A 13,959-nucleotide genomic window follows, 5' to 3' on the forward strand; every position below is an offset into this window, starting at 1 on the left:
AATGCTTATTTTGGGCCAAAAACGCGGAAATTTTGCTTTTTTGTGGCTTTTTTTCGTCGTTAGCCCTTTTTTTGATAAAAAAATTGGTAAAATTGAAGAAAATGGTCCCCAAAATACAAAAATTTATCAACTTTTGCACATTTTTGAAAAAAGTAAATAATTTTTGAAAAAAGATCAGTTTAAAAAAACAAGGGAGAAAAACCTGAAAAATAACAGATTCAGTTTTCATTTTTCAATTTTTATTTTATTTTATTTTTTTTCTAATTTTTAGTTTTAGTTTTTTCCTTTTTTTTCATTTTCTTCTTTTCGTTCATTTTGGTTCATGTTGTACATATATTTAAGAGAGGTATCTTGCTGGGTTTGAAAAAACCTTCATTTTGATATGTAGCATGGTCGGATTTGATAGCGCTTTTTTTTGCTTTTTTCTTACATTTTTAATGCTTTTTTATAGCGCTTAAAACGTGTTTGATGGCGCTTAAAAATCCTAGCCCTAGTAATAATACTCAAAATGAACCGTATTTTTTAAATTACCCTTTGAATGTAGTGAAAAATAATGTGTAAATGAATATCCACGCGAATTATGATAATATTGATGGTTCATAGTTACTTCTTAGCTCCAAAATCCATCACGTAAGTACTACATTCCCGTGTAAACAGTGCTAATGGTAGCGAGTCGTGAGATAGTGACGGACTTCTATGCACATGAAGTTGATTGTTTTGCCGCCTTGTAAAGTGAAGGCAAAGTTACAACCTGATGAAATCTACGCATTATTCTGTTTTTAACAAAGTCGGCGTGAATTCACATTTCATTATAATAATTTTTTTTGCTGTTTTATTTTGAAACTTTAACGTTTAACGTCAATTTTTGCTATGTTTCAATACGTAATCGACATTGGAAAATTAATCTGTGAGATACTTGGAAGAATACGAGTTGGTGAGTTGATTCCCAAACCTTAGAAAATGGTCGAATTGATTCCCACCTCATTTTTACCCATGCACGAATTGATTCAGGCCTATTTTGTGTTACTTCGGCAGGGATGCCAACCGGAATTTTTCACCTTGACCGTATTCGAAAAATATGACCCAAACATTTTCATCTGATAACCTCTAAACAAAGCTTTTAAAATCTGAATCGAAACCTGAATTTGAAATTTCTAATACCTTAATCCTTAACTTGTAACCTTTTAAAAATGTTGGTTAATTAAGGTTCTTCTTTTTTCATTTTTGAAAATTTTTTCGAGTGTTTCGAGCTCAAAATGAAAAGTCAATTTTTTCCAACTCGAATAATTTACCACAACTCAGTAAGATTTTAAGTTACGAAGATGAAAATATTATAGAATTCGGCATCGGCATTCAATTTTGTATCCAAAACTATACATTCAAATTATGTAAGTTTCTCTCTAGTATATTTCGAGAAGACCATCAATGAAATTGTATAAATGTATGTAGCATTGTAGCTCTGTTATTTTCGTTACTCCGAGTAGATAACTCCGAGCAGAAGTTTGACTTTATACATCTCGTGTTTTTCAGCTCTCACTTCGAGTAAAGTAGAAAAATTGTGATTTTTGTCATCAGGGAACTACAAAGTTACTCCTTTTACACCTCCTTTGTAGGTAGTGTAAAAAAAAAACAAAAAAGGAGTTGAAAATTTTTACTCAGAGTAGCGAAAAGAACAGAGCTCGGTCACTTCTTTTTCCAAAAAACTCAAACGGGAATCAACTCACCTACAGTCAAATACATATGCAAGTCTATGAAGCATGAAGCAAAACTTCGAACGAACCTATGTATAAATGCGATTGGTAATAATTATACGACACATGTTAATATTATATGACAAATATAGACAGATGGCAATTGGCTAAGTCCGTGTACCTATACGAAGCGACCTTACGATTTATTATAGAAAGCAACAAAAGGAAAATGAATAGCGTTTTTAATGATAACAAACATCTAACATCGTTACGTTTATTAACGAGAGATGATGCGGTGTCTTGATCGGCATAAAAAGTCCGCCGGCCACTGCCTAGTCGCTTCGTTTTCTACAACGATTGAGAAACCATTTGTGAAGAATATGCTACATGACATGGAGAAGTGAATTCAACGTAGGAGATCTTTTGCATTAGCTATATCGTCGAATGAATTTGATATGTACTACGTTGTGTACCATTTAGAAGTAGTTTTATCGCGGTACTCGCGCTTGAAAACGTATACCTGTACCTGCAAATAATTTCCATACGATATATGTGGAATTATTGAATATTGATTCGAGTATGAAAACAAGCGGTACGAGAAAAATTCAACGTTGAGATTTATTCCATAAAGAAATGCCTGCCTGGTTAGAAAAAGGATCCAACTAAGAGAACAAAACGAGATGCAAATGTCTACCTTTATGTATTGCTGGAATCAAAAGCTAAAATTTTCTGTTTCTATACTACAAATATGTCTTGTAACAGCTATAGTTTTTCTCCCATGGATGGGGTGCGAGCGCTATAATTAATTTTTTTTTATTTAAACAATGATCGTAACAAGGTGATTGTTACTAAACGATGAATATTCGATATGCAAATTAGCTATTCTATTACATGTATCGTTTACCTACCTACGTAATTAATACACCGAGAAATTGGGTCAGTGATAGAGAGCAACCTGTAATGTGTATTTTTGTATATTTTGTAGAAATTAAGTATCTCTCTGAAAAAGCAATTGCTCCCAGTTCTTCAAATTGAAATGGTAAATTAAGTAGACGATTAAAAGTGCATACTTCGGTGCATTTAAGTAATCAGAGGTCCTTCCCAAATAGAGGTTTCTGCAATTTCTGGGGAAAATTCCGTTTATATGGCTCAATAAGATTTCAATTGAAAATAAGTAGGTATGTACATTACGGATTTACCAGACAAGACATCGCCGCAAACATCATGACCGAAGTTAGCGAATGGGAAAGCTATTTTACTGATTGCGAGAGAGTTTTAGCTTTTTTTGTTAGCTTTTCGGTTTTTGACTATCATCAAAATGATTGTAAAAAGTACCTTACTTACCTTTCAAGAAAACTGAAAAGGAAACTGCCTGTGGTAATGCTATTGCCATTAAGTTCCAAGCAATTTATTTTTCCAAAAGCAGATCAAATTCAACAATCATGAACCAATTTAGAGCACGAATTTCTGGCTTGCTTTTAATCAGTTCAATCAAATTGAAATGAAACACGTCAAAATTCAAGTTTTTTGTTACAACGAAAACAGAAAATCCTAATACAGATTCATGATTCATGAACCAAACACTATAAGCTGAACAGAAGCCCCACCACGAGCCCACAACAGGATAATTCGATAAGGTAATTTTCCATTTCCATACTCGACAACGTAGGGAACCTATAAAAGGCAATTTTAACTATTCGCACATGACGACGACAGTACGTAGACAACATCGAGAGCTTATTAATACAAATGAATTAATTCGAGTCGAGCAAAGGAGTCTCCTGGCATGGCATGAAGTTGTTAATGCAACTCTTCTTTTCTCCGATTACACATAAGAAGACATTATCTGATTCAACGCCATACAACGACGACTACCATACAAACCGATGTTATTTTCTTGTCAATATGCAATGCAATTCAACAAAAATATCGCCTCGAGCTGACGAACGTGGATTCTGTTACGTGTACTAACAAAGTGTGCTTCTTTATTATCCGACTAATTTGCCTTTCAAAGTGCACGTCTTCGTTACCAGTTGCCACCTTTACTTTACGATGATTGTAGACGTAGGCAAACCTATTCAAATCTTACAGGGTGGGCCAAAATGATCTCCCTACTTTCAAACGTGTCGCAAATGAAAATTGAAAATGGTAGGTATAAAGTGAAATAAAAAACCAAAATAAAGCACATACTTACAAACTATGCCAGTTATGATAAACATTAATTTTTCAAAATAAATTACTCGAGTAGCCTTTTTTGAAAATTTGAGATTACTCGCTTTCCAATCTCACTGATATGGAGGGTTATCAATGTTTTCAAGTGGGCAAGGTACCTTGGCTTCTCGAGTAATCAAAAATGTTACAAACGTAAGCAAAACATTTAAAAGCGGGAAAAAAATCACCAAAAAAAGAGAATATTTCAACTTGACGTAAAAAAATTGAGAAATAAAACATTCCAATGAAATTCTAAAAATGAAACTCGATTAAGACTTGCAGGACTTCTGACAATTTTTGTCAAGAAAGTGAGACTATTTGCAGCTTCCTAGTATTGATTAAATATTACAAAAAATGAGACTTGTTGGCAATTCTGACAATAATGAAACTTTTTGCTTTTCTTGGTGTGTAGAAAGCAAGATTCTGACGATTTTGGGACTAGACAGAGCTTTTTAGAAGAGATTTTTTAGAAGTTTTTGGAAATCCAGATAAAGAATAATACTACTTTAGCAATTTTGGTCAAATGCGAAAAATGTGGACAATTTCTTAGCGAAATACTCATATGTACAGAAGTTTTTTTCACATTTTTTTTTCATAAAAGCGAAATTTTTTAGCTATTTTTAACAAAAAAAAAAAATGACACTTTGTGGCAATTTACTAATTTTTGGTAGGTGAATAATTTGTTGACAAGCTTTGATAAAAATGAAGGTACTTTTTGCAACTTTTATAAATTGAGAAATTGGTGCTTTCGATGTCGTTAAAAAATTGATGATGAAAACCAAGCTAATTCACACGTATTTGACTTGAAATAATGTATGCAAAACCTTCAACGCGTGTAAAATAAAAATAAAAATGTATACGTAGAGGAATGCAATCAACTAACTTGTATGTGTACCAATTATTACACCTTCTAGTTTATTTTTAGATGTTCAGTAGGACTAATACGAACGTTCAAGATTGAGGTTCCTACAGATGTTACTTCTCTTAGTAACAATTCGTCTTCAAATAAAAATAATAATCAGTTTCATAGATAAGTCGTATGTACATAGGTATTTTTTAAAAAAAAGGAAAAAAAGATTTTCAGCACTCGTCATTATTTATCTTCAAAACCATTACTCAATTACGTAATATTTTCCTTGTTGCTTCCAACTCAGTTGTTTTATACTGTTAACAAGGCATAGACAAGATCGATACGGAAAATAGCCATGTGTACTTTCGCCAGAAATTCACGCCGCGCATGCGAATTCTTCTCGCACTTATTAATAATCACGGCGGTTAGCATTGCTTCATTTTTTTTTAGATAGTGGAAGTTTATCTCAGAAAACGAAGAATATATTCGTTCAACTTTTAAAAATGGGTTCGATAGTTTTGAAAAGTCTAAGCGTTTTATTAGGTTTGTTTTTTATATTTGTAGGGATTTTAAAAATAACATGTTTTCTAAGTAAAGAACTGCACAAAGATATGGTAAGTACATATACAAATTATTGATCATTTCTTCGAGCAACACTCGATTATCATTTAACTAATAATCATTTTTGGCGTAGAGAAAAGAGTACGTGAAGTATGCTAAAGTGTTTCCATTTAATGAGCTGATAGGATACAAAATTCCAGCTAAATGGTATCGAAAGATCGTAGGGACGATGGAAATAATTTGCGGATTTGCTTTAATGGTCATTCCCAAAGGTGAGTACGATAGTGTACTTTATTTTTATACGGTGGAAATTTTCTTCTTTTTTTTTCGCTCCCACTCCCTAAAGTTGTTACCTCGGGTGAGAAGATCACGCCATAAAATTTTCAGCTCCCTCGGTGAAAAATAAGTGGTGCTCAGTGGGCCCCCAATTTTACAAAATATGAAAAAATCGAAATATGTAGTATCGCAGAAAAATTTTTAAGTTATGAACTTTCTAATTCCAACACCTCACAAGGGAACCTCTTGAGGTGACACACTCCGATGTGAACGAAACCGCGATTTTTGAACGAGCATAATCTAAAACCCCCAAAACCAAGTATTCAGCTGCCCAAGTTCATTTTTCAATTTTTGACGAACGTTTGAAATTTCAAAATTGACTGTTTTTGGCGATTTATGCCTTTTTTTAAAAAAAGTACTTACTTATGATCAGTAAAAATTGTCAAAAATAAGTCCCAAAACTAATATTAATTACTCAAATACAAATTTCACCATTTCCAGCCATTCTGGAGCCTCCAGCGCGATTTTCAATTTTTGCAAACTTTGAATTTGCTCCAGAAGGAGTGAATATCAAGTTGGGCAGCTAAAAACCGAGTTGTGTATTGTACTCTACCTGACGCGTTTATCCACATCTGAGCCAATTTTGGAAGTGACAGCTCACGAGTGGTTTCTACTTTCTTGACCAGCTTTTTTCAAAATTAAAAAATCCAAAAAATCAAAAGTTTCCCGTTTGCGTGGAGATTTTTGAAGTTCGCGTGAATCGCTGTATTTTGTCAGTGCCTAACCCCCTAAATCCAAATGTCACCATTTCCAGCCGTTTTGGAGCCTCCAGTGCGAGTTTCCAATTTCTTCAGAGTTTTGAATTTGTTCCAGAAAGCGTGAATACGAAGTTGGGCAGCTAAAAATCGAGATGTGTATTATACTCGACCTGTTTAACGAGTTTATCCACATCTGAGCTGATTTTGGGAGTGACACCTCATGTTGACCTGCTTTTTTTATAATAAAAATATCCAAAAAATCAAAAGTTGACCGTTTGTGAGGAAATTTTTGAAATTCGTGCGAATCGCTGTATTTTTTCAAGAGCTAATCCCTCGAGCGCAATTCCACCATTTCCAGCCGTTTTGGAGCCTCCAGCGCGATTTTCCAATTTTTTCAGAATTTTGAATTTGCTCCAGTAGGCGTGAATATGACGTTGGGCAGCTGAAAATCGAGTTGTGTATTATACTCGACTTGTTTAACGAGTTTATTCACATTTGAGCTGATTTTGGGAGTGACGCCTCAAGAGCGATTATTATATGTGAAGAAAACGTGATGATGAAATGTGGTCATGGTATGACACTGAACTATGCTTCGGTCATTTCATAGAAACTCAACATGGTTATTGAGTTATTCATGGGTCATTCCAAAGCATATATTGTATGTATGTAGCGTAAGCTGCACTTCGTCTGTATGAATATTTTTATCGGTTGTTCATGAAAAAAAAAGGAAACCGTGATGGAAAGTAGTGTTTTTAATTGAAACTCGATACAGCGATTCGCGAAAATTTCAAAAAATTTCCTCACAAACGGTAAACTTTTGATTTTTTGAATATTTTTATTATGAAAAAAGCTGGTTAAAAAACCATGAGGTGTCACTCCCAAGATCGGCTCAAATGTGGATAAATTCGTTAAACAGGTCAAGTATAATACACAACTAGATTTTTAGCTGCCCAACTTGATATTCACTCCTTCTGGAGCAAATTCAAAATTCTGCAAAAATTGAAAATCGCGCTGGAGGCTCCAGAATGGCTGGAAATGGTGAAATTTGTATTTGAGTAATTAATATTAGTTTTGGGACTTATTTTGACAATTTTTACTGATCAAGTAAGTAATTTTTTTTAAAAAAGCATAAATCGCCAAAAACAGTCAATTTTGAATTTTCAAACGTTAAACAAAAATCGAAAAATGAACTTGGGCAGCTCAAGAGTGAAAATCAATTCTTATTGGTATTTTGGAGTGGGGCGGGGATACAAAAAATCATGAACTCACAACTTTCGAACATTATTGTGTCCCCAAAAAAGAAGTGAATAAAAGCGTGTTTAGAAGTATTTTGCCCAGAGATGAAAAGTTTTCAAATAAATTATTGTATAGCAGACATCAATTTTACATCTTTTTTGATATTTTTCAACTGGAGGGTGGCTTTATACAAGGGGAACAACATCGTTTGGAATGGAAGACCAAGGTAGGGGTTTTCTTGAAAATGTGCTTATTTAGAAAGATTCTGCCCATTTTGAGCATTTTTTTAAAAATTTCTTCAGATATCAATTTTTTATTTTTTCCAAATTTCATGGGCTCCATACAAGAGAGGGTCCAGGTTTTGCTTAGATAGAAAGGAGGTATGTAGAACAATGATAATGTGGAAATGAGATATTTTCAAAAAAAATTTCATGATTTTGACTTTTCATGTTTTGTGATTTTTTCAACTCTGAGGAACTGCTTACTAGGGGTCCAATATGGTTTGAAGGGCTAGATTACATTTTTTCTTTGCTAGGGAATTTGTTTTGAAAAATTCTGAACGCCGAAACAAACAATTTTGATGAATTGGATTTTTTGCCATTTTTTCAACTGGGTGATGAGGGGGGGGCGGCTATCTGCAGCATTTTTTTTGAAAGATGGAGGTATTATTTTATCATCACCCAAGTTAACATGGGAGGTGGAAATTTCCAACTTTGCAAAATAAAGTACACCCTAGTGAATACCTCTACCTAGGTGTAGGTACCTATTAAATCGCTAACACACTCCATCTCTATATGTATTCGTCAAAATTAGCGAATCAGCTGTGTACTTAGCTATCTACATTTATAATGTAGCTTATTGATTTTTTTTTAGCCAACATAAAACAGGCAGCTAATGTTACGTTGATAGCTATGATGGCATTAAATATATACTCACATTACATGGTGAACGATCGTTTCGAACGTATTGCCCCGGCGTTGGTAAGAATTTTTCAAGTTTTGCTTTTTATCCGAGTGCAAAAATGTACCTACGAGTGTGTAACTCATACCATGTGCTTTGACAAATTATCGCTTTTTTCTCAAACATAAACGTTGAACTGCGCTATTTTGAACAGTGCTGTGGAAATGGATGGGAACGTTCTCAAGAAATGGCAAAACACGAGATAATGGGAAAATGTTGTTTCCTTGTCTTTACATGAGAGTAGGGTCTTATAAAAGCATGTAATCTTCAAAACCCTGCACTTTTTCAACTTTTTCATAAAAACATTTTAAAATTTAATTCAACCCACATTTTTTTCTTGTCTCAGAGTGCCATAAAATTGGTCAGAAATGAAAATTTTTGTGAATCACCAATGTTTTCAAGTCGCTTGGAGAGAACTAAAAGACAAGTGTAAGTTCCTTAATAGAATTTCAAAGTTGATGGGTCAGGAAAATTTAGAAATTCAAGTTACACATTTTTGGAAGAGGGAGTGAGGTGTTAGCCAGGGTTTGTAATAGTACCTACCCATTAATGTTTTAAAAAAAAACTGTACTTCTTTTTCCAATAATGGCCCTACAGTGGAGACTCCTGGCTCAGCTTTCCCAACAACTAGGAAGCTCAAAATTATTTTGAATAGTCTCTCTCTCCTAGTAAACTTCCTCATCAATTTTTGTTGAAATTCAAGATGTACCTATATCTTTTTCACTATGCTTTTTGCTTTTTCGCCAAAAAATTTTGGAAATAGAGTGGAAATGGGAACAATAGTTTAGAAATGGAAACAAGAATGTGAAGAATGTTATGTTGAAAAACAGAAACAGAAACATTTTTCAGCGTTTCTGCAGCACTGATTTTGGAAAGTATTCCTCTAATGATAGTTATTTTTTGAAGGTGTTTTTCTTTATGCTAATTGGAAGACTAGTAATCGAATGGCAGATTAATAGACAACAACGGTTACTGAATGGTGATTTAAAAGTTCCCAAACACGAATGATGATTGCTGCACTGATGAATTCTGATGGTTTTATAGTTCAGAAAAAACATACATATTATTTCCTATGTGAATGTAAATTGCTCTTATAATAAATGTGTACCTATATCATAAGGTTTATTCGCAATCTACATATTGAGACTTTTTTTTTTGCGGAGATCCGTGTAATTTTCTTTGTAAAAACGAATTATAATACTCAACCCAAAAAGCAGAAAATGGGGTAGGTAATTCTAATTTTGTGAATGTGAATCCTTATTTTATATCACTCGTATTAATGTAAAAACATGTCGTTTTGTGTTGCGTATCAATCGCTGCATTTCAATGAGGTTTCCTCATGTCACGATTATGAATATTCAGTAGCTTGTATAATATTAGCAATCAATGAAAGTTTTATTGTTCTTAATTTTTAAGAAATTGTATCTTGTAAATTAAATTATTTTTTGAAATCACTATGAAAACGATATATTTGTAGGAAATTGCCAAAAATACTCTAAAATAAGACTTGCTCAATCATTAAGTTATATTGCATGATTTAAATTAAATAATTGCTGTTTTTTGAATGGTGTTCCTACTTTTTGTAAGTTTTCAATTTTTGTCAACCCTTTTATATGTACTTATATTTTCAACGATGAAAGTTGTATTAGGCCTAATTCAATAAAAATACCACATTTTTGTTCTCTTCCTTCAATTCAATTCCACCATCAAGTTTGATGCTTATAATTTTTTTATATGTAGCTTCAAAACCACAAACAAACACAATATACAAAAAAAGGAACCAACACTGATAAATTCATGATTTCATCGTCTTATCATTTTTCAAAAAGCAAATCTTCATTCATGTTTCAATACCCTTATTGCATTGCTTGAAGTGATGAAATCTGCTCTGAACACATTTTGTAAAAGTAAAAATCAATTAACTCAATCTTTGATTTTTGCAAAAAACAAAGTTATACGTAGGTACATTATAGCTTCATTTAAAAAAAAAAAAATTAAAAACAAAACATTTTGTGAAAAATAAAACAGTAAAAAAATCTGAAACTTGTTCTTGCCCATTTTCGACTTTCGGTAATCGTCAACGATTATCGCGTAACAAAGTGAGCTGCGTCCTGCGTGAGAACGTGAGCAAGATACTCCCAATTATGTAAGCAACTTCCACATGCGATCGCTAAAGGGCTATCAGTCTCGCTCCTGATTGGCCCATGTCTTCTCCACCCAACCCGCGGGTTTAAATTCTATTCAAAATTGAGGGGATACAAATTTTGTGGCAAATAATCGGAGATAATTATGTGGTGTATTTGCGATATAGAATAAGACTTACCGGCCAATCAGAAAATACTAAAGCAATCCTTTAACGATAGCATGTTGAAGTTACTCAAATGTTGATCGCGTATTCTTTCGTGAGAAAAACATAACACTTGGAGACGAGTTTTACTCCGCATATAAAGTATTCATATTCCAGCAAATTTATACTCTTGTTTTCTAATGAAAATCTAATCCGCGACTTATATCTCTGCCAACTGACTTTTTTTTTTCATTTTAAATTATGATGTGGTTTATGCTTGGTTTTTTATTTGATTTTATCCGCGAATCCCCGCATACCGCACCAGACCACCGACCACATCAATAAGCGATTCCAATTGGAACATCACGTGGAAACAAACTAGTTTAAACAAGTCAGTCGTCGGCAAATACCGCGTATCATTTGTGTAAAGAAACCATTACATACAGAGAAATAATTGAACCTACTATTATATACGTAGCATATGCTACATATACAGATCGGCATGGTTTCATAATTCATTACTTCTACATATGTATGTAACGCCTATATTTTATAAATATAAGTACGTATTTACACTTAAGATGGATCCACTTTTTCTAGTAGTACCTTTTATAGAATGTGTATTGAACATATTTTTATTGGAATGTGGTCATTTTCCCAAAAATTCTCACTCCTACTGCACATGCCTAGCCCGACCCCTCTGACCTGTTCAAGTAGATAAAGAATACAATTTTTTTAAAGAAACAATTTTCGGCTGAAGGAGGCGGTGAAATCAAGTGCTCATACATTAGAATGCTACCATTATCGTGTCTGTAATTTGAGCAACTTTGTCATTAGATTTGCTAAATCGGATGTGAAGCTCGATAGTTATCCCTCGAGTTGTCGCGTGCTATTTTCGGGGCACCACGATCGAAAGTACCGAAATACTGATGTTGAACATTTTCCGGCGCACCTTGGTCGAAAGTACCGAAATTGACCTTTTCCGGGCGCCTTGGTAGAAAGTACCGAAATTGATTTTATCATTATTGTGAAACAGGAGGGAAATTTTGAAATCCAGTGGTAGGTACCAATTTTTTAATCATTATTGCCATTTTCGAAAAATCCAAAAATGTGCGCAAAAACTCATCTATTTTTTTCGAATTTTTTAAAATTGTCAATTGTGACCGGAACATTATTAACTCGTATCTGCGTGCCAAAATATTCCCCCTGTTTCGTAAACACCATCTTCTGATGTTTCGGCATAATTCACTCGTATTATGAATCATGAAGAAAATATTTTCAACACACGACTTTGTCCAAAAATAAGTAGTGATTTGCAAATTTTCAACCGCTCAGTAGACGTGGTCTTGAATTTTCACGGCAATGGCCTGGGTCAACGCAGTATCTATATGCCATCTTCTATTTTTTTCCAAATCAGGTTGGATATATAGGTGAGAGCGGGAAAACCGCTGTATTTTCAAGAATGCTCCTTCTTTGAAGACGATACGATCAAAATCCTTTCGACTTTTTTTTAAAGCGATCGACCCCCTAATCCGTACAATGCTTTGCAATAACTGCCAAACACCTCGTTCTCAAGAGATCCGTATAAGAATCGCGAAAACTCAAGTTTTTTGTTATCAGATTTGAAATATCACACCCTCAGCACCATCTCCATATAATTTAACCATTGCTCATAATTGCCAATACTCTCGTTCAATCATCTCTTTTCAATAGAATTACAAACCTACGAACCAGTTCCATGTAATAGTATAATAAAAGAAAACGAATTATGTACTTTGTCAAATAAGCACCGCGTAGATTATTACGAAGAATAAAATTTCGCGGAACGGTAAAAAATATACATACGAACAAAGCCACAAATCCGGTAATTTTTTCAAGTTGCTAATTCTCGTTTTTTTACGTGTATCGACCATCAACCTGCGATATAATTCGTTACTTTATAGTTGGCCCCTCTGGTGCAGAAATTGTACCCAGGCGACGATTATCTGCCGCTGGTATCTAGACGCGACGCAAAAAACAAGACCCCATAATTCATGAAATTTTTTTGGCGAAGCGCGTGTACCTGTAAAATTTTATAGCATAATGCGAAATAAAAATGTAATTCTGTTTTAAAATACATTGTATCGCGTCTCTATTAGGTATCGGAAATATTAAATTAATTCTCGATTAAACGTGCACTTTGCGAGATTATATTACTACTTGGTCGAGGTAGGTATAATTAAACCAGGATCCATGACCGCATCAAATGGTGGGTTCGGACCGCGGGCGTGATTTACAGCCAACCAAAAGTCAAATTTTCTTTCGATGATTGAGCCATAAAAATTTATATTGATTGCGATTCGCGTTGTTGTTACTTTCAGATCGCACAGGTATGTATACATTACACGCACCGAAACGAGTACACACACGTTTAAGTGAAAATCAACCCAAAAAATATATGCTATTCGCGGCTATATTAATTTAGTTATAAATATTATATCTAAAAAAATTACTATCGCGTTAAAACACCTTCAATTACCACACCTTCTTCGAGTATAGGTTATGGTTAATACGACGCCCTGTACTTAGTACATATCTTCTTGGTAATTTTCTTGCGAGTAATTTGCACCATTTACATGCAAATTAATAATTAATATACTGTTAATGATTTATAGATTAGATTATCTGGATTGCTTCCAAATAGGTTCGATGATGCCTGTGTTGCTAATTTTTCATTTTTGTTGCGAGATTAGAAAACTTGCTTTGTGCGAGAAAAAGAGATTTAAATGATTTATCGATGGTTTATTATCGCTGAATTTTTTCTATGTTGGCTGAATTAATCAGCGATTGGAGATCAGATGAAACAATTAGTTTCAAAGGTTTTAGGTATTGTTGTTGGTAATTTTTGGAGTTTGGTTTACAAAGTTACATCAATTAATTGACGTTGATGAACTGCTGGTTGGTTCATTATCTATCAAATAATTACTGTAGTTTTTTGTTTTCATTATAATTTTTTGAACAATATTTTACAAGTGTGCATGAAAAATCACGGTAGCTACATTTTTCAAATTCTTAAGATAAATGAACATTTCATAAAAAAATTCAAATCAAACCATATTTATGTAGGTACCTATTATTTTATTTGTCGGG

The 13,959-nt window shown here is 33.6% G+C and overlaps 2 protein-coding genes across 3 annotated transcripts in view; both read left to right on the plus strand.

The window, feature by feature from the left end:
- The window catches only part of IP3K2 (Inositol 1,4,5-triphosphate kinase 2), a 114,645-nt gene that overhangs the window by 17,130 nt on the left and 83,556 nt on the right, over nucleotides 1-13,959 (plus strand). The gene's annotated exons all lie outside the window — the stretch shown is intronic.
- Nucleotides 5,157-10,225, plus strand: LOC135832620 (novel acetylcholine receptor chaperone-like). The gene is made up of 4 exons (XM_065345988.1): nucleotides 5,157-5,366; nucleotides 5,447-5,585; nucleotides 8,457-8,563; nucleotides 9,450-10,225. The coding sequence occupies exons 1-4, from the start codon at nucleotides 5,256-5,258 to the stop codon at nucleotides 9,549-9,551; spliced, it is 459 nt and encodes a 152-aa protein (XP_065202060.1). The 5' UTR covers nucleotides 5,157-5,255; the 3' UTR covers nucleotides 9,552-10,225.

This window comes from Planococcus citri, chromosome 1, assembly GCF_950023065.1.
Source record: "Planococcus citri chromosome 1, ihPlaCitr1.1, whole genome shotgun sequence".
Classification (NCBI taxonomy): domain Eukaryota; kingdom Metazoa; phylum Arthropoda; class Insecta; order Hemiptera; family Pseudococcidae; genus Planococcus; species Planococcus citri.